The 22,078-nt window shown below is 58.0% G+C and overlaps 1 protein-coding gene across 3 annotated transcripts; it reads left to right on the forward strand.

Moving 5' to 3' along the window:
• Positions 1-2,720: 2,720 nt before the first annotated feature.
• RIPOR1 (RHO family interacting cell polarization regulator 1) lies at positions 2,721-19,198 on the forward strand. 3 transcript variants are annotated; one of them, XM_004744414.3, is made up of 22 exons: positions 2,721-2,871; positions 10,886-11,012; positions 11,130-11,282; positions 11,454-11,532; positions 12,218-12,241; positions 12,329-12,382; positions 12,520-12,672; positions 12,774-12,837; positions 12,934-12,977; positions 13,051-13,176; positions 13,559-13,707; positions 13,783-13,912; positions 13,996-15,651; positions 15,725-15,846; positions 16,736-16,868; positions 17,127-17,262; positions 17,365-17,526; positions 17,794-17,952; positions 18,086-18,282; positions 18,372-18,455; positions 18,572-18,662; positions 18,807-19,198. In XM_004744414.3, exons 2-22 carry the CDS (start codon positions 10,909-10,911, stop codon positions 18,902-18,904), a joined length of 3,918 nt encoding a protein of 1,305 aa, XP_004744471.2. In that variant the 5' UTR covers positions 2,721-2,871; positions 10,886-10,908; the 3' UTR covers positions 18,905-19,198. The 3 variants fall into 3 exon arrangements, with proteins under 3 accessions (XP_004744471.2, XP_004744470.2, XP_004744469.2); XM_004744413.3 differs by lacking the exon at positions 2,721-2,871 and adding an exon at positions 9,154-10,051 and having other exon boundaries at positions 15,728-15,846; XM_004744412.3 differs by lacking the exon at positions 2,721-2,871 and adding an exon at positions 9,155-10,051.
• Positions 19,199-22,078: the final 2,880 nt, after the last annotated feature.

The following is a 22,078-nucleotide window of genomic DNA, read 5'->3' on the forward strand; positions in this document are numbered from 1 at the left end:
CCACATGCAGAACAGAGTGGCTAGGAAGGACGAGGGAATCATCCATTAAAGTGGAGATTTTCGGGGTACCTGGGTGGTTCAGTGGGTTAAAGCCTCTGCCTTCAGCCAGGTTGTGATCCCAGGGTCCTGGAATGGAGCCCCGCATCCGGCTCAGCAGGGAGCCTGCTTCCCCTTCCCTCTCTGCCTGCCTCTCTGCCTCCTTGTGACCTCTGTCTGTCAAATAAACTTTTAAAAAAATATTTTTAAAAAAGTGGAGATTTTCAGGGCACCTGACTGGTTCAATCAGTAGAGCATATAACTCTTGATCTTGGGGTTTTAAGTTCAAGTGTCACCTTGGGGGTAGTTTACTTAAAAAAAAAAAAAAAAAAAGTAGAGAGTTTCTGGAGGTGGAATTTCAGGATTCCAGAATAAGAAAGAATTCCTCTGACAGTGCTCTGGTGAGCTCCTACAGTCAGTGCTGCCTCATCAAAGCTCTGAGCAATGGCCCTGTGCCCCTGCCGCCCCAGGAGCCAGCAAGCTGCCCAGCTCCGAGTTCTCAGTGGGCAATTGTAGAATTAATTAATCGTCAGAGTACTTGATGTGGGAGGTGAGGTGCCGGGAGGAAATGAATTTGAAACACCTTGGAGGTGAATCAACAGGACTAGAAGGCTGGATGAAGGTGGGGGTGGGAGAGGTGATGTCATGTTTCATACATTTTCTTTTCTTTTTTTTTTTTTTTTTAAGATTTTGGTTTTTTATTTATTAAACAGAGAGAGACACAACGAGAGAGGGAACACAAGCAGGAAGAGTGGGAGAGGGAGAAGCAGGCTCCCCGCAAAGCAGAGAGCCCAATGTGGGGCTCGATCCTAGGACCCCTGGGTCATGACCTGAGCAGAAGGCAGACACTCAACCGACTGAGCCACCCAAACACCCTGTTCATGCATTTTCTCATTCATTCACTTCATTCATTCACTGTATCATCTGAAAAAAAATTTCTTTATATATAGATAGATAGATAGATTATGAATAGATATATAGATTATGGTATGGTATATAGATTATAGATTATATAGCTACAAGGCCCATAATCTTTATATATTTATATATATATATATATTTTTGTTTGTTTGTTTGTTTGTTTGTTTGTTTTTTAAGTAGGCTCCACATCCATTGTGGAGCCCAATGCAGGGCCTGAACTCATGACCCTGAGATCAAGACCTGAGCTGAGATCTAGAGTTGGACACAAAACCACCTGAGCCACCCAGGTGCCCAGCCATCTAACTTATATTTCTCCAACTCCTACTATGAGCCAGGGATGGTGGTGACAAGGACTTCCATGCTCCCTGCCCCCAGAGAATTTAGAGACCCAGAGTGAGGCTTTAGGCACATGAGTGCACATGGGCATACGTGCTCCCTGGTGCTGATGAGTGACATGACGGCAGTCCGCAGGACATGGGGAGAGAGAGTAACAAGGAGAGGCTGTCTTCAGAGGTGGTGGTCACGGGATTCCTTGCAGAGGAGGTGACTTCAGAGGTGGACAGGGACCAACTCGTGCCAGTTTTGAGAGCTCCAGAGAGGCCAGGCCTCTGGCTCAGGTGGGAACCTGAGTGGAGGTGGGGTGCTTTGCGGAAATGAGGCAAAAAGGAAGAAGAGTCCTTCAGGGGCCTGTCATGAGGTCTGGTGGGTCATCGAGAGGCTCAAACAGGAGAGGGCTCCGAGCATGGAGGACAGCTCGGGATGCTGAGCAGTGGATGGATGGAAGCCTTGGGACTGGGTGATGCCGTAGGGTAGGGAAATAAAGAGAACCCTGTCCCTGAAAGCAATCACCAGGTTCAAGGTCTAAAGAGAGAGGTGGCAAAGGAAGGCAAAGAGGAGGGGCTGGGAGCCCTGAGAACTGGAGAGGGTGAGGTGTGTCTCTTGGAAGAGTTGGCAATGGAGAGGATGTCAGTGCCCCTGAGGGCCTCTGCCACCCGTCACAACTTCCGGATTGTGAAGACCAGCCTAGGGGTGCAGATATCCAAGAACCTCTGAAGGTCCTTCAGCCTGCTCCTGGTATGTCTGTGCTGCCTCTAAAGGTGAAGGACTACGGAATGAAACCTGAAGGGTGAGGCCCAGAGCTCTTAGCTCCACCTTGACCCACTCAAGGGGAGAGGCAGTATTCTGGTCCCCTTACTGGGAAGGACTGGGCTCTGGTGCCCTTGGCCAACATACCCAAGCCCAGGGACTCAGACGCTGCCATGATCTGTGAGCAAGGCCTGAGGCTCCCCAGAAGCCAGTAACCAATGAGTGGTGAATGCACAGCCAGGTGTCGAATGGCTAGGCTTCAGGCCCCCTTGTTCCCCTCCTGGAAACTGCCCCATCCCTTCCTCCAACCAACCCAACCTAGCAGTGGCCGCTCCAGATCTGTTTCAGGTGGTCACAGATAGGAGGGCCTGAAAGGGCTCTAGAGACCACAGATTCTAAGAAGGGGTCAGGCCAGCGGGGTTCCCCGGCGCACACTGTTTTGGGCTCTGTGTGGGAAGAAATGGGACTGGCTTTGCTAGTAGCGGCCCAGTTCCCGCGGATCCCGACCACCGACCGCCGAGAACTCCCACCGCCCTCGCGTCCTCCAGGGCCCCGCCTCCCCGCAGGCTGGCGGACCCCGAGGGCCACTGGCCTGCCCCGTTACCCGAGAGGGCGGAGCGAGCCGTGGCCGCCTCCTCGGGTGCCGGAGCCGCGGGAGCGCAGTGGGTGGGGCCCGGCGGGCCGGGGAGGAGCGGGGTGGCTGGGCGGCGGGCGGCAGGAGGGGCGGACGCCACCGGCAGCGGCGACAGCGGCAGCTGCGGCGCGACCAGGCCAGGCAGGGACGCCCGCACGGAGAGCGCGAGGTCCGCGCAACCCAGCGCCAGCCATGTGAGTGTCACCGCCGTTTCCCGGCCCCGCGGGCCGTGCCGAGGATGGGCGCGGCGCTCCCGGTGCTTCCCCGTCGGTCCCGGGTCTGCTGCCCCCGCTGCGGCCCGGTCCCACATCGACCCATCCCCGGGACCCGAGCCGCGCGGTGTGTTTCCACCCCTCCCCCCGGGCGCGGAGGACGCCCACAAAAGCCGCCGCCTCTGGGCCTTCTTCCCTCCCAAGGCAAGGCCCAGGCGGCCCTTGCCCCGGAATCTGGGGTGGGCCGGGCCTGACGGCGGGCCCAAGGCGCCAGCCTGGGCGCTGGCAGGGGCGCTCTCCGGGAGCCCCCGCTGCCCTCGTCGCGGGGGGGAGGCTGAGCTGGGAGTGGGGAGGGGGCGATAAAGGAGATGAGCTAATCTCCCTGGTCCTACCGGCCGGCCTAAGCGGCTTTGGGGCTCGGCCCGAGGTGGCCGATCCTGGCCTGTGGCCGGGCTTTTCACCCAAATGGCTGAATCTGGAGGTGATCTCCCCGGCCTGGCGGGGTAACAGACCCTATCCCGGGGAATGGGAATGGGAGGCAGATGAGGGGTCTCTGCAAGCAGCCAGCCTTGGGCACCCTGCAGAACTGTTTTGGAGAAGGAGCTGCTCACCAAGGCTAGGGATCTGGCTCAGTCTGCCCTGGGCACCCTCTGTCCGCCTCTCCTTGTTGAGGTCTGAGTCTAGTCTCCAGAACTGACCCTTCCCAGCCAGTTCTGTTGGACTGATCCTAATTCGGGTCCAGACTAGCTGGCGGAGTACCTACTGTGTGCAGTCTCATGTAACAGATTTAACAGTGAACGTGCCCAGGCCACCATCTGTGGGACCTCACCCTGGGCCTGCAGCGTTCACCCCAGAACAGGCTAACAAGGAGGGTTATAGCAATCTGACAGATGCAGAAGCCGGCCCAGAGAGGTGAAGTAATATTCTCAAGGTCACACATCCGGCTTAGGGAGAAGTGGGAACTAGAGCCAGATCACAATTTTTGCCATTGTACTACCACCTTTGTGGCATGGAGGGGGTGTGGGGAATGAGACTGAAGAGTGAGGTACAAAATACTCTAGCGAGACAATCAGGCCTGGCTTAGCTTCCACTTCCACCCCCCCCCCTCCTGAGTTCTGTGGGGCAAGCAGCTAGAGATAGAGGCCTGATGTGGGTGGGGGTGAGGGGAGCATGGAGGGACCCGGGCTGGGTCCACCCTGGGTGGAAAGGCAGGTGAGGAGGGCAAGGCTCAGTCAGCCCTGGCCCTCCACTGTGGCTGGGGACTCCCGACCCTGCCAGGCCCGGCCCAGGGGAGGCCACCAGGCTTCCAGCGCGCCGCCAGCCCGGGAATGTGACCAGCTGACCAGGGAGGGGGCCGGCAGGAAGTGAAGCCACAGGGCCGCCTCCGCCTGGTTCCGGGGTGGGGGGTCCCAGGCGTTGCGTGCCCCCCTCCCTCCCGCTCAGGCAGCTGTGGCATGACGTCAGCAGCCGAGGTTGGGGGTCAGTCGCCATGGAGACAGGAACAGGTTCGGTTAGGGACCCCATTCTCCTTGCAGCCGCCCCTTGCCCCGGTTATTTTTAGCGTCTGTTTACCTCAGTCCGGGGCAGCCCCGTGCCTGGGCGGGGCTGAACAGGGGAGTCCTGGCGAGGCTGCTGGCCTGGCCCGGCACACCGCTGAGCCGTGCAGTGCAGGTGGTGAGACCTCCCGTCCCACGTCCCACACAAATGCACCACTTTGGCATAGAGGGTATTGGGAGTGGAGGAGTCTGGGGCCGGGGGTTCCATTCCCTTCTGCCTGGAGCTGGCTGTACTACAAGGCCCATAATCTTTAGGACCTGGGATCTTTCCCCTGTCCAGAACAGACTTCGGGAGTAGCATGAGTCCAGAGAGTCCCCTGGCTCCCATCATTCAGCCCCCGTCAGTTAAGGTGGGCCCTCTGCCTCAGCACAAAGGGGTTGGGCTCTTTCTCTGCCCTGCCTTTCCACCCACTGAAATGGTCACTCAGGTGGCTGTTCGGATGGTCCTTTGGTGAGAGTGCAGACTAACAGTTACACGTCTTGGTCCCTGTCAGGGACTAGGTAGGGAGTTGGTGGCAGCAGAGTCCCGGTCAGAGAAAGACAAGTGTTGGGACAGTTAGCCTACCCTGATTCTAGCCTTCCTACCCAGTTCCAGAATCCCAGGCTTCCCACCCTGCCCTATGCCCCAGGGAGCAGGACGCTACTTGCTGATAGAATCAGAAAGCCGGGAAGGGACAAGGATAACTGAGTGCAGGTTAGGGGAGTTGGGGTGGGCACGAACTTGAAATCTGCCCCTTAAGCAGCCCAGGATCTTCTCCTCCTGTGTCCGGGCAGCGCAGCTCACTGAGCCCCCTCCCTCATCTCCCTGGTGTGCGACCCAGAGGGCATAGCGGTGAACCCCACAAGCAGGCACCTGCCCCCAGAGTTCACAGTCTGGTTGGAAGATAGATGCTAAAGGAGAACTGACAACTAAACTATGTGGTCTCAGGGATCAGAGGAAGGAAGCTATGAGGCGCCTGAAAGGGGGAACCAACCCAGGGTAGGCTTCCTGGAGGAAGAAGTCATAGGGCAAGACTTGAAAAAAGAGAGGGAGTCGTTCAGGCGCAGAGTATGGGAGGAGGGTACAGGAGCAAAGGCAGCCACTGCTCCAAGGCTAAAGAGCCTTGCGGGTATCCGGAAGGTCACGGTAGCTGAGAGGAGCGGGGACTGAGTGGAGGACAGGTTGAAGGCATATGGGGGGGGGGGCACAGAGCCTGAAGGGTGGTGGGGGTCATGTCAGAGAATCTAGACTTTATCCCTGGGGTAGGGGGTCACCCATGGATGTTTCACAAGAGTCAGGGAGAGGGATGTTAAAGACTTAGAGGCCTGGGGTCCGACTGGCTGGATTTGAATCCTGGCCCTACTACTTACAAACCGTGTAATCCTGGGCAGATTAATAATTATTAATAACAGTAGTTAATATTTGTCATGTGCTTAAAATGTGGCAGTGTGTCCACCCCAAATTCCCGACCCCACGTTCAATTTTCCCTTCCCCAAACACTCCCGGGAGAGAGAAGTAGCTCATTTCAGACTCCCAGCAGCCCTGGGAGGCAGTCATTGTCATTATGCTCATTTAACAGAGGGGTAGCTGAAGCCCAAAAAGGTTAAGAAATGTCATGCCCAAGGTCACACAGCCAGTTAGGTTTCTCATCTGCAAGATGGGGCTAAAAGGATTTACCCCTGTTAGGACTGTTACTGGAATTAAATAAGATGATGTTAGTTAATTAAGTCAAGGCCTGGCCTAAAGGAAGCACTTGACAAAGCACGGTTTTTGTGCTTTTGTCAGATGACTGGAATTGTAAGAAGAGCAATGTTGTTATTGAATAAATAATGCAGGAGGCGCCTTTGGCTCAGTAGAGCATGCAACTCTTGATCTCGGGTTCTTGAGTTCAAGCCCCACATTGGGCACAGAGCATATTAAAAAAAAAAAAATGTAGGCAACCATGTAAAATAAAGCTGGATACCCTTAAGGAAAAAAAAAAGAGTCATTGTGGATTACTGTGGAGACAGGGAACCCGTTAGGAAGTTGCAGTAGGGTTCTAGGTGAGAGGTGGTGACAGCTTGGACCCGAATTCTAACCATGGGGGTAGAGATGAGGGGGCAGATTCCAGAGATGGCAGAAGTGGGCGGCTGAGTGGATGTGGGGACAGCGGAGACAGAGGCGTCCCAGATGACTCCTAGTTTCTGTGTTGAACAACTGGGTTAAGAGGTGGTGGGGCTGTCACAGGGAGGTTGACTGAGAGTCAGGTTTGAGAAGGGGACTTAAACTCAGCGCATGCCCACAGCCCACTCTGCACTGTCGCTCAGCTTCCGGGGAGGCAACAAGCAGGCAGTTGGATATAGAGGCCTAGTGCTCGAAGAGCCGAAGAGCCGTTGGGGCAAGGAAGAGATAAGGAAGCTGGCAACATTTAGACGGCATTTGAGGTGTGGGAGATGTTCCCAGCCCAAGAGTGAGGAGGATGAGGCCCTTCCGGGATGATGAGAAAGACGGATCTCCTGTGGGAAAATAAGATGCAAAGCCGCGGGGGGGGGGGGGGGGGGGGGGCTGGAAAACCAGGAGCATGTTGTTGCCTCTTGAAATTCAAGGGAAGGAAAGGCTCAAAGGAGAGGAAGAGAGCCCCAGAGTGGAAAGCTTTACTGAGATCAAGCATGATAAGGTCTAAGCCTTGGACACTGGATTCAGCAGCAGAGAGGTCACTGACCAGTCAGGGGAGTGCTGGGTGTGGAAGGTGGCCGGGGGTGGGAAGAGAACTGGCTGGTGGCAGAAAGGAAATTGAGGTAAACATCTCTTCAAGAAATTGGACTCTGAAAAGGTGAAGTGGAGCGATGGGTGGGGTCACTGGAAAGAGATGTGGGGTCCACAGAGGGGTCATTTCATTGTGGAGTTATTACAGTCAACTTTATATTAAAATACAGCTAAGGGGGGGCATGTCCTAAGTGTACAGCTCAGCCCATGTTTTACAAGGGAACACACCCACATAGGATCAGGAAATAGAAGCCAGATTAGAAAATAGAGAACACTGCCAGCACCCTGGAAGCCCCCTTGTGTCCCCTTCTGGCTACGACTCCCAAAAGGTAACTAGTATTTGGACTTCTGTCACCATAGATGAGTTCTGTCTGGTTTTGAACTTCATATCAAGGGAACCCTACACACATCCTCTGTTGTAGTCTTGCTTCTTTATGTAGGATTTTTCCATAGTGTCATGTGTGGTTATACGTTGTCTGTTCTTTTTGCCGTGTGGGGTTCCATTATCTATGGATGGGCATCTGGGTAGTTGGCCAGGGTTGTTTTCATTTTTCATGTGGGAGTGACTCGAGCTTATTGGAGGCTTGTGGAGAAAGTCCGAAATACTCATCATCTGTGAGAAGGAAGAAAGATGAGTAGGGCCACACGTGAGAATTTCCCAGGTGGGAAACGAGAGCCTGGCCGAGGTTGAGAGAATGACTGCGGTTCCAGCCCAGCTGCTGTGTGAGGCCCCCTAACAGCTAGCTCCCGCCCCATGTGGCGGCACAGAGAAGGCAGGGAGGTGGGTCGCCCAGTGTTGGCTTCTGTCAGGTAGGAGAGAAGCACAGAGTGCTGGGATATTAGCAGGCGAGCGATGGAGTGGGGGCTGTGGCTCTAGGCTGGGGAGAAGGGTGTGCAGGGAAGAGAAGGTAGAGGGAGCTGGCACAGAGAAGGGAAGCAGAGGCCAGTGGTGAGGTCTGTGCAGGATGGTGTCTCTGCAAATCTGGGCTGTATCTCTGGTGACACACACTTGGCACAGAGTTGTCACTCAGTGAATAGTTGAAGAAATGAGCAGAGGGCTCAAGAGGTCTCAGGCAGAAGATGGGGTGGGTAGAAGTGATGGAGAGAAACTCAAGGTTCGAGTCACTGTGGCTGCGATTTAGGAAAGGGGCATTCCAGAGCCAGGCGTGTTCCCATGGAAGGTGGCTGATGGGAGCTGAAGGGCCAGTGATGGGCAAGACAATCCACAGGAATACGCAGTTGCTAGTATAGGGCGCACAGCACCTGGTCTTCAAGGAGAGAGAGGAGGATAGCACTTCTCAAACTGGAGTCCTTGGGCACCTTGCATCTGAGTCTATAGGGGAGTGGTGGGCTTGTTGGAAATGCTGAGCCCTGGGCCCACCCCAGCCTCTCAGGGAGAAAGCAGGCAGAATGGAGCATCAAGAAGCAGGAGTATTTACAGGATGGGGGAGCATCCAGCCCTTCCAATGCCCACTAGTCCCTGGGCATGGTAGCCTCTATTTAGGCTGGAGATGGATGAAGAAAATTCAAGGAAAAGATACTGGGGGCGGGTAAGGGCCAACACCAGGGAAATTCAGCTAGGTGAGCTGGTGACCAGAAGGAGGGGCCCTCATTCTAGAATGCAACTTTTTTTTTTTTTAAGATTTTATTTATTTGACAGAGAAATCACAAGTAGGCAGAGAGGCAGGCAGAGAGAGAAAGGGGAGGAAGCAGGCTCCCTGTGGAGCAAAGAGCCCAACATGGGGCTCGATCCCAGGACCCTGGGATCATGACCTGAGCCGAAGGCAGAGGCTTTAACCCACTGAGCCACCCAGGCGCCCCCCCCTTTTTTAAGATTTTATTTATTTATTTGACAGAAATCACAAGTAGATGGAGAGGCAGGCAGAGAGAGAGAGAGGGGGAAGCAGGCTCCCTGCTGAGCAGAGAGCCTGATGCGGGACTCAATCCCAGGACCCTGAGATCATGACCTGAGCCGAAGGCAGAGGCTTAACCCACTGAGCCACCCAGGCGCCCCTAGAATGCATCTTCTATTTGAGAGGAGGCCCTGGCTGGGAAGTGGGACCTGATCCTCTTCCTTAGGGCCTGGGGGTGCCGGGGAGTGTCCTTAGATTGAACACCCCCTGGGTGGATGGGGGCTGTGTCACTCTGTACCACTTCCATCTCTGCTTCCTTCTTCGGGCAGCAACACAGAATATAAGCTTGGTCCAGGCCCATACTTTTAACCCCTCACTTTTAGCCCCTCTCTCTTCTCCACCTCCCAGACCCCTCATGCTCAGTTCCTGACTCTGCCCTCCATTGGCATAGACCCTCCACTCCACACCCACAGTTCTTCCTTCCACTACCTCAGCACGGCTTTCCAGTCTTTACACCCTCAGAATCCCAACTCGCAGCCCTCTCTGTGCTTAGTCCTCTCTCAGGACGCCTCTGCAGCCGCTGTGGGGGCCCCGTAGTCTCACTACATCCAGTCCAGCTCAGGGTCTTCATCCCCGTATATCCCCCTTGTTCGCCGCCTCGCTCAACTCCCTGCTCAACTCCCTTTACCCGAACTCCTAACCCCCCCGCCGAGAGGACCCACTTCAGTCTCCTCCCTCAAGGGAACCCCCAGGCACCCCCCCCCAATGGCCCGCCAGTCCCAGGGCCCCGTGCCCCCCCTGGTCCAGCCGGTCCCGCCCCATCCCGGCGGGCTGAGTCAGGCGGCAGGAACTGGGCGGGGGGCGGCGCCGGGAGGAGCTGAAGCCCGAGCCGGAGTCGCTGGGAGCGAGCGCGGAGCCCCGCTCGGCCAGCACCTAGTGGCCCTGGGCCTGTGGGGACACAGGGGTGGGAGGGCAAGCGCAGGGGGTGGGGAGCTGTCCTGGACCTACCATGAGTGCCAAGAAGAGAGGTAGGACCCGGCCTGGGGCTGCGAAGGCTCTGGGGCTGGCCACAGGGGGTGTGGGCCGGACTCTGGGGTCCAGGGGCACGTGTTTCGTTGGAGCAGGGCGGGGGTCTGCGGCGGATCCCTTCCCGCTAAGGGTGCGGGCGAAGGCGTCCATCTGTGACTCAGTTTCTAGGTCGGAGTCACAGGAAGGTGGCAGAGGCAGGGCATTTCTTGGCACTGCCCCCCACTCTGGGAATCCCCCGGCCGCTGGGCGCTGGGAGGGCTCTGGCGTCTCGGCGCCGGCGAGCGGGTGGGGGCTGGAGGGGAGCAGTTTTCGCGGGGCGGGCGGGTTGCGAGAGCCAACCCCGTGCCTGCCGGGCCTGTCGGGCAGCTCCGCTGGGCTAAGAGTGTGCACCCCACCCGGTGACCTCCCGCGGGCTCGCGGGGTGGGGGCGCGGGAGCTCCTGGTCACTGTTGCGGGCAGTGGGGGGTGAGTTCAGGGGCAGGGCTGGGGAGCCCGCCCCGCCCCCCGGGTAAACAGGCGCTTCCGCACATTCTTCACGCGCCCCGCCCCTTTCCTGCCCCTTCCCAGCCGGGGGAGGGTCCCCGCGCGACCCCCCTTCCTGCCCCGCGACAGGCGGAGCCTGCACCTCTGCAGGAAGTGGGGGCCGAGCCGAGGCCACGCTGAGTCCGAGGCCGAGTCGCCCGGCCGCCCTGTCATTAGCGCCGGGGCCGGCGGGGTTGTCGGACTCCGGGCGTCAGGCGGTGTCCGGCAGGACTAAGATACAGAGCCCGGGCCTCCGGAGGGGGCTTCAAAAGTCTGACTGGCGCTGGACACCCGCCCTCGCCACCCCCCAGGGAGCCCCGCGCGGACTCATTCCATGATGTCCCTGTCGGTGCGGCCGCAGCGCCGCCTGCTCAGCGCCCGGGTCAATAGGAGCCAGTCCTTCGCAGGCGTCCTCGGCAGCCACGAGCGGGGGCCCAGGTAGGCAGCCGAGGGGAGCTGATGGGGTCAAGAGAGTGTGACGGGGTTGGAGCTGGGTATGCAGTGAGGGTTTGGGGACTCGTTCTTGGACCTTTCTGAGTGTAGCCTCTTCTTCAGGAGCTTCCCGGCCTTCAGTCCCCCGGGGCCTCCACGGAAGCCCCCAGCGCTTTCCCGAGTATCCAGGATGTTTGCCGTGGCGCACCCTGCCCCTAAGGTCCCGCAGCCTGAGCGGCTGGACCTGGTGTACACTGCGCTCAAGCGGGGCCTGACGTAAGGAACTCCTCCCATTGCCTTATCCCAGGACCCCTCCCGAAGCCCTCATCCCCTTACTGCTAGTAGGAACCCTTCCGAGCCTTATATATATCTTCTTCCCACTGCCCATACCCTGGGCTGCTGGGGCTGCAAAGGTAAGCTAATTCTTGTAGTCGCCCCTTTCCCCAGGGCCTATTTGGAAGTGCACCAGCAGGAGCAGGAGAAACTCCAGGGACAGATTAGGGAGTCCAAGAGGAATTCCCGCCTGGTGAGTAAAGGGTTCACAAGGATGCCTAGACTACTGTTCTTTGCCTTTGTGGTATGGGGGACTGGGTAGCACCAGCCGCTGGTGACATCAGGGCTGTTTGCTAGGGTGACCTAGCCCAACTGTGACTAGAAAACAGGATACCAGGAAAGGCTGGGGCTGGGCAGGTTTCTAGCCCCGCCTTACCCAGGCTGTGTACAGTTTCTGCCCAGGACCCAGTATCTGCCATGGGAGCTTTCGGTGGGGTGGGTGGGACTGCCACAGACACAGATAGCAGGAGGCTACAGTGCAGTACTGATAGTCCTGGTTCTTCCCCAGGAACAAGTCAGAGCTTCCTAGAGGAGAATGCTCTGCTGGGTCTTGAAGAATGAGAGTTCCCTGGTAGAGAGAACCTCTTCCTAGTGGGTGCAGGAAAGGGAGTGGCCCAGGGGAGGGACCCCAGGGGAAGAGGTCAGGGGAGGGGTACAGGAGGGGTCTTGAGGACCAGACCCCATGTCACTAACATCCACCAAAGGCCAGGCATGTGGGAAGGTGAGTCAGTCCATGCTTTGAGTGGAGCGGCTGTGGACTGTGGTAAGAAGGGGGAAAGGCTGTGCAGGAGGGGAGTTAGCTGGCTCTGGGTGGGCAGGTGCCCCTGCTAGAATGCTTCCCGAGCCGCCTAAGTGCTTCCTCTCATCCTCCCCTGCAGGGCTTCCTGTATGACTTGGACAAGGTGAGTGTGTAGAGAATGGTGTTGGAAGAGGTTAGCTCATGGGGAGGGTAAAGGATTCTGGCCTCTCCTGATATATCTCTCCCTCAGCAAGTCAAGTCCATCGAACGCTTCCTGCGACGGTTGGAGTTCCACGCCAGCAAGGTATATGGGCAGCACACCTCTGTGTGCACAAGTGGGGCTGGAGACTGATATCACGGGGATGGGCAGGGGGAGGGCTAGCTGAGCAAGCCTCGTAATGAGTCTCAAGTTCTCCAGTACCACCTCACTCATCTGCCCAGATTGATGAACTCTATGAGGCATACTGTGTCCAGCGGCGTCTCCGGGATGGTGCCTACAACATGGTCCGTGCCTACAGCACTGGGTCCCCGGGGAGCCGCGAGGCCCGAGACAGCCTGGCCGAAGCCACTCGAGGGCATCGCGAGTACACAGAGGTGAGAGATAGGTGTCCTTGAGGCAGAGGCACAGGGTATAGTTGAGCTGGTGAGAGGAAACTGGTTCTTGACCCTGTCTTGTCCCTGCCCACCCCTCTCAGAGCATGTGTCTGCTGGAGAGTGAGCTAGAGGCACAGCTGGGCGAGTTCCATCTCCGGATGAAAGGTACTAAGTGGATGGGGGCAGACTGTTGGTGGGGAGAGGGAACTGTTTGCCTGAGACCCCTCAACATGGCTCACCTTCTTCTCCCCCAATTCCCAGGGCTGGCTGGCTTCGCCAGGCTGTGTGTAGGCGATCAGTATGAGGTATGAGAATATGCAGGGCTAGGGTGGGATGGTCCCAACACCAAGGAGTGCCTCATCCTGCCTTTTCACCTAGATCTGCATGAAATATGGGCGGCAGCGCTGGAAACTACGGGGCCGAATTGAGGGTAGCGGAAAGCAGGTGTGGGACAGTGAAGAAACCGTCTTTCTTCCTCTTCTTACGGAATTCCTGTCCATCAAGGTGATGTATCTTCCCAGGACCCAAAGGGCAACGTGATCCTGTGATTCCTGTGAATATGTGACCCCCATGACCTTCGTGACACTGTGATTTTCTCATAATCTTCTCATCTTGTGAATGTTTGACCTCCTGGACCTCCATGAGGCTGTGACCTCCATGACCTCAGTGACCCCACAAACTCAAACTTCTGTGATCCCCATGCTCCCAGGCTGCTTTAATCCTCCATGGCCCCCCATCACTCAGAAAATTCTAATTCCTGCAACCTTCCCATGGTCCCATGACCCTGTGACTGTCATGTAACCCCTATGCACATTCAGACTTCTGATCTCCCATAACCTCATGACCCCTATACCCTTGTGATCTCATGATGCATTCCTGGCTACAGGTGACAGAACTGAAGGGTCTGGCCAACCATGTGGTTGTAGGCAGTGTCTCCTGTGAGACCAAGGACCTGTTTGCTGCCCTGCCCCAAGTGGTAGCAGTGGACATCAATGACCTCGGCACCATCAAGCTCAGCTTGGAAGTCACATGGAGGTTGGTGTTGCTGAGCGGCTTGGGGACAGATCCAGGGGACCTGTGGCACCTGCTAACAGCCTCTTTCTTCCCCAGCCCCTTCGACAAGGATGACCAGCCCTCAACTGCTTCCACTGTCAACAAGGCCTCCACAGTCACCAAGCGCTTCTCCACCTATAGCCAGAGCCCACCAGACACACCCTCACTTCGGGAACAGGCTTTTTATGTGAGTCACAGCTCAGGCTTAGGCCCCACCATCCCCCAGGGGCTCCCTGGGGTGGTCCTGAAACGCCCTTTCCTCTCTCCCAGAATATGCTGAGGCGTCAGGAGGAGCTGGAGAATGGGACAGCATGGTCCCTGTCATCTGAATCTTCAGACGACTCATCCAGCCCCCAGCTCTCAGGCACTGCCCGGCACTCTTCAGCCCCCAGGCCTCTGGTGCAGCAGCCTGAGCCTCTGCCCATTCAGGTCACCTTCCGTAGGCCTGAGACCCCCACCTCTAGGCCCGTGGATGAAGAGGGGGCCAAAGCCCCAGCCCTGGCCAATGGGCATGCCCCCTACAGCCGGACTCTGAGCCATATCAGTGAGGCCAGTGTGGACGCTGCCTTGGCTGAGGCTTCAGTGGAGGCTCTGGGTCAAGAAAATCTAGCTCAGGGACCTAGCCTGCATGCACACCCAGATCCCACCCATGGGGAGCAACCTGGTCCTGTCCCTCCTGCTGTGGACCCTCTCCATTCTGCCACAAACCCTACCCTCAGTACAACAGGCCCTGCCCACACATCTACAGACCCAGACCTGTCTGCACATCTAGACTTGGTTCACAAGGTCACAGATGCTAGCTCTTCTGAACTGCCAGGCCCCACCCATACCACTACAAGCTCGACCTCTAATGCCATTAGCCCCAGCCACAGTGCTCCAAGCGCCACTCACACTACCACAGGTTCCACTCACAAGCCCATGGTCTCTACCCCTTCCACTACAGTCTCTGCCCCCAGTGCCACAACCCCAGCCCAGACCACCGCAAGACCCACCAAGGAAGCAATGCTTTCTGCCCTCGCTACTGTAGCTCCTACCCCCAATACTATAGGCCCTGTACAGACAACCACAAGCCCTGTCCACACTACCATAAGCCCGACCCATACTACTGCAGGCCCCTCCTTTGTCACTACAAGCCCCACCCACACTACTGCAGGCCCCACCCATGCCACTACAAGCCCCACCCACACTACTGCAGGCCCTACCCATGCCACTACAAGCCCCACCCACACTACTGCAGGCCCCACCCATGCCACTACAAGCCCTACCCATGCCACTACAAGCCCCACCCATGCCACTGCAAGTCCCACCCATACTACCACAAGCCCCTCAAAAACCATTGCAAGCCCTCCCCATACCGCTACAACCCCTACTCACAAAGCCAGAATGTCAACTCACACCACTGCAAGTCCTGTCCCCAAAGCTAAGGACCCAGTCCAGACCACCAGGAGCCCCACGCATCCTGTCACAACCCACAGCTCTTCCAGTTCTCCAGACGATGCCATGCTTCCCAGCCCCTCTGAAAACACAGACCCTACCCTCCCAGGCATCCACACCCTGTCCTGCAGCTACCCAGCCTCTGCTCCTTGCACTCAGGCAGACCCCATAGACCCCAGCGCCTCCTACCCAAGTCCTGCCTGTTCCAGTTGGGAACCCCTCAAAAGTCACTCCCCAGACGCCCTAGGGGAGCCCGCCCTTCAGAGCCCAAGCCCACCTCCTTCACCTCTAGCCCCTGTGCCCCAACATTTAGACCCTAGCCTAGCCATGGCCACCCGGGCCCAGGTTCCAGGGGCAGCTGGAGGGGCTGGGGATAGGAGGCTGGAAGAGGCCCTGGGGGCCCTGATGGCTGCCCTGGATGACTACCGTGGCCAGTTCCCTGAGCTGCAGGGCCTGGAGCAGGAGGTGACCCGGCTGGAGAGTCTGCTCATGGTGAGGCGGGCCAGGCGGGCCGGGGAGGGCAGCCAGGCGGTGGCGGTGCCACTAACTCTCTCCACAACCCCAGCAGAGACAAGGCCTGACTCGCAGCCGGGCCTCCAGCCTGAGTATCACTGTGGAACATGCCCTGGAGAGCTTCAGCTTCCTCAATGAGGATGAAGATGAAGACATGGATGGTCCTGGAGACAGGTAAGAGGGGCCAGATGAGGGGGAGGAGGTAAGATGAGCGCCAGGTGAGGGAGAAGGACCAGAAAGGGGAACAGGTGAGGTGGGGCCAGGTGGAGCACACAAGGAGAGCAGCAAGACTGGGGGTAGATGGGGGGGTGGGCAGGAGAGGGTGCACCTGCCAACGGGGACATCTGTATTCATCCCACCCCCACCCTGTGTAGTCCTCATGTGTCCTTGATGTCTGTTTCTAACCCCATCTGTGTCCCCAGAGCTTCTGACCTCCCTCCTCCCGGTCCCTGCAATGCGTGCCTCTCCCGTGGGGCCCCATCAGCTCCCGATCCTCCAGCTCCACCTCTTTCCCCTGGCATCACCTTGGATCTACCCTCTGAACAAGCCCTTTCAGTGCCTGCCCATGCGTCCTGGGTCCCCCAGCATCAACCTCCTCTGTCTCAACCCAGGCTTCCCCAGAGAACCCAGCCCCGTGGCTCCCTGTCCCAGAGGAGCCTTTGCCAAATCCCGTCTGAGGGTTGTGCCCAGCCCCGCCTCCCTCTGCTGCTGCCTGGGTTAGGACCCCGTGCCCTGCACGCTTTGGGCCATAACTCCTTGCAGTCCACATTGTGTAGACCATCCCGCCTGCACCCCTACTCCTACCTGTCCCAGCCCCAGAGGTCCCGGAGGTTGTAGCTGGAGGTGGCAAAAGGCAGACAGACCCTGGAGATCCCCGCTACCACCTGCTGGTCCTAGTCCCTTCCTCCTTCCAGAAGTCCTCCACGAACTTACCCATTGTCTCTGTTGTCTGTGCACATCGTCTGTTCTTCCATTGTGGGGATAGGGTAACCTTAATAAAAATACACTGGTGACCACATGGTGATGTGTGCTCCTGGGGTGGTTGACCCCATTTTTCTCTCAGGCCCCCAAACAGCCTGGAGCCTGGGGCTGAGGACAGCCTCGACTTACCCAGTGCCCGCCCCCTCAGCACGGAGTGTCCAGCTCTGGACGCTGCCTTGGTCCAGCACCTGTACCACTGCAGCCGCCTCCTGCTGGTGAGGCTAGTGGTATTCCCCATGCCCTCCTTTTGTAGCCCCTTATCCCAGGGAGCCCCGCACTTCAATCCTGGCCTGCCATGCTTCCTCTGACTTACACTCCCCACTGCCCCAGGGCCCTAGCATTGAGCTCTGCTTGAGCCTCCCGTATTCTGGCTACCCCCGCCTCTCCATGCATGCTGGGACTTGTAGTCCCTGGGCTCCACCCTCCCCAGTCCTGTCCTGAGGTCTTAGTCGCCTGGCACCCCTATTCTCCAGAAACTGGGCACCTTTGGGCCCCTGCGCTGCCAGGAGGCATGGGCCCTGGAGCGGCTGCTGAGGGAGGCCAGAGTGCTGGAGGCTGTGTGCGAGCTTAGCAGGCGATGGGAAATCCCTGCCACCTCTGCCCAGGAAGGTAAAAAAGACCCTGTCGGCCCAGAAGCTCCTCCCTTACCCAGCCCCGTCTACATGCCGCCCACCTGCTTGGTTGCTGATGCTCCTTTGCACCTCCTCACAGTGGTGCAGTTCTCAGCCTCCCGGCCCGGCTTCCTGGCCTTCTGGGACCGGTGCACAGAGGGACTCAGCCCCTTCATCTGCCCTGTGGAGCGAGTCCTTCTCACCTTCTGCGATCAGTACAGTGCCCGTCTCTCCCTGCGCCAGCCGGGCCTAGCTGAGGCTGGTGAGTGGCCTGCCTCCCTGCCCCCTCTGCCCTCCCTTCTCAGATCCCCAGTGGTGGGACCTCGGGAAAAGCCAGGTCAGCCCACACAGATCTGCTGAGCTGAGCACTGGGAAGAACTAGCGAAGGCTGTTTCCTTTGCACAGAAGGACCCAGAGGGATAGAGTTTGGAGAGGGGATCCCTGGATGTGAACCTGGGACGGGAGCATTCTTCCCTATAAGGGCCTGGGTCTATCCCAACCCTGAGGCCTGCGACGCTGCCTCCCACAGTGTGTGTCAAGTTCCTGGAGGATGCCCTAGGGCAGAAGCTGCCCAGGAGGCCCCAGCCAGGTCCCGGAGAGCAGTTCACCGTCTTCCAGTTCTGGAGTTACGTTGAAGCCTTGGAGAGCCCCTCCATGGAGGCCTATGTGACTGAAACCGCTGAGGAGGGTGAGGCAGAGGCTCTCCTCACAAAAGTGGCCTGACCCTGTGGGTGGGTCTGAAGGTGTGGGTGGGAGCAGGAGTGCACAGGAGGAGCCACCCCAGGAGGCTCCACCTTGTCCCGCCCCTCCCTTTCTTGCAGTGTTACTGGTGCAGAATTTGAACTCGGATGACCAGGCTGTTGTTTTGAAGGCCCTGAGGCTGGCACCCGAGGGGCGGCTGCGGAGGGATGGGCTTCGGGCCCTCAGCTCGCTGCTGGTCCATGGCAACAACAAGGTCATGGCTGCTGTCAGCACCCAGCTCCGGAGCCTATCCCTGGGCCCAGTCTTTCGGGAACGGGTGAGAGTGAGGCAGGCCTTCCCTGAAGCAAAGGTTGGGGTCTCAGGCTCCCATTGTCTGGCTAAGTCTGCCCTCCTACCCTTACCCAGGCCCTGCTTTGCTTCCTGGACCAGCTCGAGAATGAGGATGTACAGACGAGGGTGGCTGGCTGCCTGGCCCTGGGCTGCATCAAGGTAACCCCTGCCAGCCCATCCCCCGCTTCACACCCCTCGCAGCTCCCTCAGCCCTGGGCCCTGGGCCTTTCCCGCCTGCTCCTCTGGGCCCACCTCGATGTTCTCTCCCCTGGTAGGCTCCTGAGGGCATTGAGCCCCTAGTGTACCTGTGCCAAACGGACACAGAAGCCGTGAGGGAGGCTGCTCGGCAGAGCCTGCAACAGTGTGGTGAGGCTAGGAGATGGGAGATACGGGGGTCAAGTCAAGTTCGGGAATGTTTTGGCTGCTGGGAGCTGGCGGGAGATGGAGTCAGGGATGGGAGGGCAGAGGTGGGGCTAGGATCACTCCTGAGCCCATCCTTACCTGTTTCAGGGGAAGAGGGGCAGTCTGCCCATCGACGGCTGGAGGAGTCCCTGGACGCCCTGCCCCGCATCTTTGGGCCTGGCAGCATGGCCAGCACGGCATTCTGAATTCCTTACCCACTGGCTTCCTGTGCCCCTTCCCCTCACTTTCAGGGCTTAGCAGGCACTGGCAGGGAGGGTGAGGGCCGGCTCCAGACACCTCTCCCCCACAGATTCCCATCCATGAAAATCTAATATATTCTTCCGTTGCTCTTGGGTTGGTAGAGTCCGTGCCTGCAGTCCAGTGCCTCCCAGCCTCGGCTCAGCACACTCGCCACAAAATCAGTGTCCCACCACACCCCCTGGTTTTATATTTTATTTACAGAGTTTTACAGAAAATAAAAAAGCAAAATGCCTTTCCTACACGGCCTGGCCTGGTGTGCTTCTGACCCTCTGCTGCAGCACCCTCTGGCCATGGCCCTTCCTGACACTAGTGAGTCTGCGCTAGCAACTGTGGCAATGACTTCTGCTTTGGCCCTGGAAATTCAGGTAGAAGAGAGCCTAGAGGCTGGAAAAGAGAGCAGAGGAAGAGGGCGGTAGGGTGTTGCGGTGGAGGCCCCAGTCTGGAGACCGGGGGTGCCTGGAAGCTATGGGCCCAGGCTGGAGCCAAACTGTGGGGTTGGCCTAGGGAGAGCCCAGAGGTGCTAGTCCTGGGAATGACTCCCTAGCTGCCCTAGCTGCGGGCTCCAGGCCGCCTGGAGGCAGAGGAGGTCCCCAGCAAAAAGCGTGGTGAGACCTGGAGCTTCTGGCCAGAAGGGGGCAGCAGAACCCCGTCAGGGAATGCCAGGCTTCTGGGTCTAGCCTCCGTCAGCCTCAGCAGCTTCCTACCAAGGTGGCTGAGCTGAGAGCGAAGAGCTCCTTGCGGGCTGGATAGAAAGAAGAAGGAGATCCTCGCAGAGGGGAAGAGCTAGAGCCTGGGAGCCAGGAAATGCAGATAGCTGCCCCCGTGACCCTGAGCAGCGAGTGTTTTCTCTCCCCAAGCTGCATCCCCTCTCTGTAATAACAAACCTGACTGAACCCTGAGCTCCCACCCCCGACATGGCCAGACTGCTGCTTCAGGAAGCAGGGCTCCAGGGGGAGGGCTCACCTCTTCCCAGAGCTGCTGGCACGTGAGTGTGTTAACCCCAGAAGGTTAAGAATTCTATGGGGGTAGGAGGGCCGGGATGAGATTTCTGGGTAGCAGGCCTGTTCCAAAGAGGGCCTGAGGGAGGCCCACACCCAAGGCTGGACAAACAGGCTCTCTACCCTTCCCCTCTCCCTCCGGAGCTTTCACTGTTGTCCAGGGGCAAGGAAAATGGGCCCTCCTTACTCTCTGAGTCCACTCTGGTGTCTCAGTGCCTGGGGTGTCAGCACAGCAGTGGGACACGCTGGGGAAAATGTGTGTGCCCGCACTCACAGCCAATGAGGTGCAAACAACCCCCTGGGGGCATGTGGGGGGGGGTGACCCCGATGCCCAGGCAGCCCTGCGCCCCCGTGTTTTAGAGCTGTGTGTGAGGAGGTTTGGCTGGGCCTTTAACCACCTGCTGGGGAAGCCAAACTGAGCAGAAAAACGGCCAACAGGAAGGCGCACAGGAAACACCTGTGTGGGGATGCAGGTGGTTCATTCCAGAAGAGTGGGGGAGGGCTGGGGGGGGCAGGCATACAGACTTCGACACAGTGGCACAGCCCTGTGCTCTCGGTAACTGTGAAGGGTGGCGTGGAGGGGATGGGGGATGGTGAGTAGCTCGGTTTTTTTGGGTGGTTGGCTAGGGTGGAGGGGATGGAGAAAACAAGTGATGGGAACCAAACCAGCACCCAAAGTTGGCTACAGCTTGGGGCTGCCCCCAGGGGCCCCTGCAGGAAGGTTGCAGTCCCAGAACCACCCCAAGAAGCCCCTTGGGCATCGGGCCCCACAAGAGGCCCACTGGTAGGGAAGGACTGTCCACTTGGATTCAGAGCGTGCCTAGCCTGTGCAGTGGGGAAAGAGGAAGTGAACGCTGGCTGACCAGGTCCTGGGAAAGTGCAGACAGGGGTGACTGGGCCATCACAAGCTCACAGCTCAATCCACACGAGAGGACAGGGCCTGGGCAAGAAGTAGAGGATGGAAAAATATCCCAGCCTGGGGTTAAATGGGGCTGCCACCAAAACTCCGAGTGGCCTGCTTTCCAGTGCTGAGAAGGGATAGGGCCCCTCTCTGTCCTCTACAAGGAGAGTGCTAAGACCGGAGCCTCGTACTCTGCTCTGGCTGAGAGTGGGTGTGAGGGTCAGGAGCCAGAATGAGGACACCGTGAGTAGCCAGGGACAGATGAAGTACAGTCAAGGCCAAGGCAACAAGAGCCTCAGTCCTTTGCCACGTCAAGCCTACCTAGTTTAGGATTACGCAGATCAACCCCAGAAGAGCCCTTCTCGCCAATGCCTTGAGCTCAGGCTGAATGGTCTCCTACCTCTAGACTCATTTCTATGAGATAGTGGAGGGTAGGGAGAGCCCATCTCCCCTCTGGTACCCTCTCCTCCCCAAAACACACACAGCCTCACGAGTGCTTCCCACAGGATGCTCCCCCCACCTCCTACCCTGCTGTCACATAGGTTCAAGGAGGCACACGTTCCTGCTGCCCCAGGTGATAGAGTGGGCGCTGGTGACACCATCAAGAGTCAAAGGTGCTAGGGCAGAGAAAGCCTATGCCCAGCAGTCCTGTGAGGCCTGTGCCAGCCTCTGTGAGGGGGCAGAGGAAGTGTGATACTCTGAGGAGTGCCCTGACAATCAAGGCCACAACCACGCCTTCGCCATCATCACTGGGGCTCTCTCCAGACAAAATGTAAGTGTGATTTGCAACGAAGGGACCAGGCCGAGGTAGTCCAGGACGCAGTTTATTGTATTGGTGGACACTGGGGGCTCTCGTTTCTCCTACCCTTTCCTTGTCTAATCTTACCTTTTCTCCTGTCTCCTACTCTTCTTCCTCATGTTTTCAAAGTTGTAGAGAACCAAAAACAGAAGAAAAAAAGGCACGTTTGTGAAGGCAAAGAAGCAGATGGGTTGGCACGGGGGAAGAGGACTGCTTCTTTGTCTCACCCACAGAGTGGGGGTGCCTTCCTTGTGTGTTTCTGTGCAAGGTGCGTGGGTACAATTTGCTGAACCCTAGGCATATGACATGCTCTCTCCCCCTCCCCAACTACCCCCAGGCAGCTCTGGAGTATCCTATGGCTTGGCTGCCAAACCCACATCTTCTGGGCTGGGTAATACGGAAGAATGAGGTTGGTAAGCAC

The sequence above is a fragment of the Mustela putorius genome, unplaced genomic scaffold, assembly GCF_011764305.1.
Source record: "Mustela putorius furo isolate JIRA1106 unplaced genomic scaffold, ASM1176430v1.1 tig00000174_pilon_pilon_pilon, whole genome shotgun sequence".
In the NCBI taxonomy this organism is placed as follows: domain Eukaryota; kingdom Metazoa; phylum Chordata; class Mammalia; order Carnivora; family Mustelidae; genus Mustela; species Mustela putorius.